Source organism: Dendrobium catenatum, unplaced genomic scaffold, assembly GCF_001605985.2.
Source record: "Dendrobium catenatum unplaced genomic scaffold, ASM160598v2 fragScaff_scaffold_1228, whole genome shotgun sequence".
In the NCBI taxonomy this organism is placed as follows: Eukaryota; Viridiplantae; Streptophyta; class Magnoliopsida; order Asparagales; family Orchidaceae; genus Dendrobium; species Dendrobium catenatum.
In genome coordinates this window covers 387,838-390,458 of record NW_021319690.1, presented here as the reverse complement: position 1 = coordinate 390,458, position 2,621 = coordinate 387,838, and the positions used below count along the sequence as shown (strand labels likewise).

Here is a 2,621-nt window from a genome sequence, read left to right as displayed (position 1 = left end):
GAGGCCAAATAGAGGTTCAACGAGGATGGTCAGACAGAGGTCCAACGGGGCGGCAAGGCAACGAGGGTTCGTCAGTGGTGGTGCTCCGGGATTCTTGCATTAGAGCTCTATGGAATCTCTAGCTCAAGATCTAAGATTCTCCAAAAAGTCCCCCTCATATAGATAGTGTGAGTATATTTATATATTTTGAGTGTGATGCTCCGTAGTTATGAAAAAAATTCAGGGTAATTCGGAGTGCTGCATCAGACGGCTCATTTGGATTTAATCCATCATAAAGTGTTCATAAAGCAATTAATTGTCTTAATGATGTTCAAATTAGGCAATCTTAGGCTCATTGTATGAGCCACACGATTCGACTATAAGCATGTCATATTTGGATATCATTTAGCCATCTATTTAATTAAAAAAAGTAGAAATCTACTTCATAAAATAGTAAAAATTAAAATTTTTGTACTAAAATATTATTTTAAGAAATAGTAAGAAAGTCATCCTAAACAAAATCATAGTCTTTTTGGGATGATCTGAAAAAATAATTTTCTTAGAGATGTTGTGAAAAATGACTTTTCAGTATAAAATAAGTATTAAAATTTTTAAAATTCGGCAAAAAGAAATAATAGCCAAATAAAATCTTAATTGTAATATAAAATAACAAAGGAAAAAAACTTATCTCAAATTGACCCATAGTCTCCGGCAATCGCTTTAAACCTTTGCCCTCGGAGCCCCATAGAATTACAGATTTACTACAACCTCCAAGATCTCGTGCAATGACTGCTCCTCAGTGGGCTGAAAAACCGATCCTCCTACCTGATTATCAACCGTCCATATAAGATCCGACAATCTTAGTTTCTCCAAAGCAAATAAGAAAGCTCCAACAAAAGCCCACGGAGATTTTAAACCGGGGCCCAATAGGCCATTTATCTCCGTCCGATCTTGATCAGACGATCGGACCTTTCCATTTGACCGCGCCACGTAGCCGTGTAGCCAAATTCGTTTCTCGTGATTCCAAAAACGGGCCGTATCGGGCCGGGTGAAATTTCCTTGGATTGCATCTCCCCTTCCGCCTCGGCGTTTGCTATAAAAGAACCGAGCACCGATATCTCCAATCAGCTCGATCGCATCAGATCTCCAAAACCCGATCTTCGCCACCGGTGACAAGATGAGCTATTACAACCAGCAACAGCCGCCGGTTGGCGTTCCTCCGCCACAAGGTAGATGGGAATCTCTCTCTCTCTCTCTCTCTCTCTCTCTCTCTCTCTCTCTCTCTCTCTCTCTCTCTCATCGATCGATCGATCGTGGATGCGTTTGATTTTTGGTATTCAAAGTGTTGATTCTGATGATTTGGATTGTGGATTGTGAATAGGTTACCCACAGGAGGGATATCCGAAGGACGCCTACCCGCCTCCGGGTTACCCCGCTCAGGGTTATCCACCGCCGGGGTACGGGGGTTATCCTCCTCAAGGGGCTTATCCGCCGCAGGCTTACCCGCCGCAGTACGCGCAGCAACCGCCGCAACAACAGCAGAGTAGCGGGCCCTCGTTCGCAGAGGGATGGTGAGATTCATCTCTCTCTCTCTCTCTCTCTCTCTCTCTCTCTCTCTCTCTCTCTCTCTCTCTCTCTCTCTCTTTCCAATTCATCGATCTGTCAATCGATAAGCGATCTTTTTGGAAGTTTGTCTGGGGATATGTGGATCGGACGGATGAAGGACTTACTACGGTGATCGGCCAATTCTGACGGATCCTTCGATGGCCTCTGCAGAGCGGCGTATGCAGGTCGTGGAATGCTATCGTACACCGCACCGGCGGTGTTGCCATCAGAATTTGTTGGATGTCACTTTCAATAGGGCCTGCCAGTTAATTGCCAGCCGATTCATCTATTTTTCTTTACTAATTTCCTTACTAAATAAAACCTAGCCCTAATAAACAAATTTGTTCTGGATATATTTTGTATGAAGACATTGATGAGTATCTCTGGTTTTGTGGCAGCTTGGCGGCACTGTGTTGCTGCTGCCTCCTGGAGGCTTGCTTCTGAGAGAGGAATCTGAGGCGGACGCTGCGGCGACGGGTCAACCGGAATATGATTTTACCTCCCCGCGCCGCTCAGCGGCATTGGGCGTTGTTCGTCGAAGTATCTTTTCACTTATCTGTTTTCTCTTCTGTCTTCTTAAAATTTCTGGGTCTTGTGTTTGGATTTTATTTTCTCTATTTAGCTGGGTTTGTTTCGCGTTAGAAGATGGAGGAGGAGATGATCGCCTGTTTCTCATTCTCTTTGCTGTGTTGTGAATTTATTTACCTTTTTAAATACCTAGCGTTGAACAGATTTGTCATTTAAAATCTCAAATTTCTGTGAATTTTGCTTAGTGATTTCGCTTGATTTGCTCTGCAGAGAGCATCGCTGCCGTTTCTCTCAATCTTGAAAATTTTAGTTTGGCAAATGCTTATAGAAAAAATTCTAATAAATTGTTTATTGTTTGCTTCAGGATTCAAATATATTGCATTAACTAGTTAGTAAAATGATTATAGGACATGATGTGAAAGTTAGACGCAAGAAAAATTGCCCATGGCCCCACGTGTGGGTGGCTGAAACCCCTACCTTTTAAAAAATTAAAAAAAAAAAAATCTATC

The 2,621-nt window shown here is 42.5% G+C and overlaps 1 protein-coding gene across 1 annotated transcript; it reads left to right on the top strand.

Moving 5' to 3' along the window:
• The first annotated feature begins 1,047 nt into the window (after positions 1-1,047).
• Positions 1,048-2,356, top strand: LOC110096070 (cysteine-rich and transmembrane domain-containing protein WIH2). Its single transcript, XM_020821842.2, has 3 exons — positions 1,048-1,208; positions 1,361-1,550; positions 1,983-2,356. The coding sequence occupies exons 1-3, from the start codon at positions 1,157-1,159 to the stop codon at positions 2,026-2,028; spliced, it is 288 nt and encodes a 95-aa protein (XP_020677501.1). The 5' UTR covers positions 1,048-1,156; the 3' UTR covers positions 2,029-2,356.
• Positions 2,357-2,621: the final 265 nt, after the last annotated feature.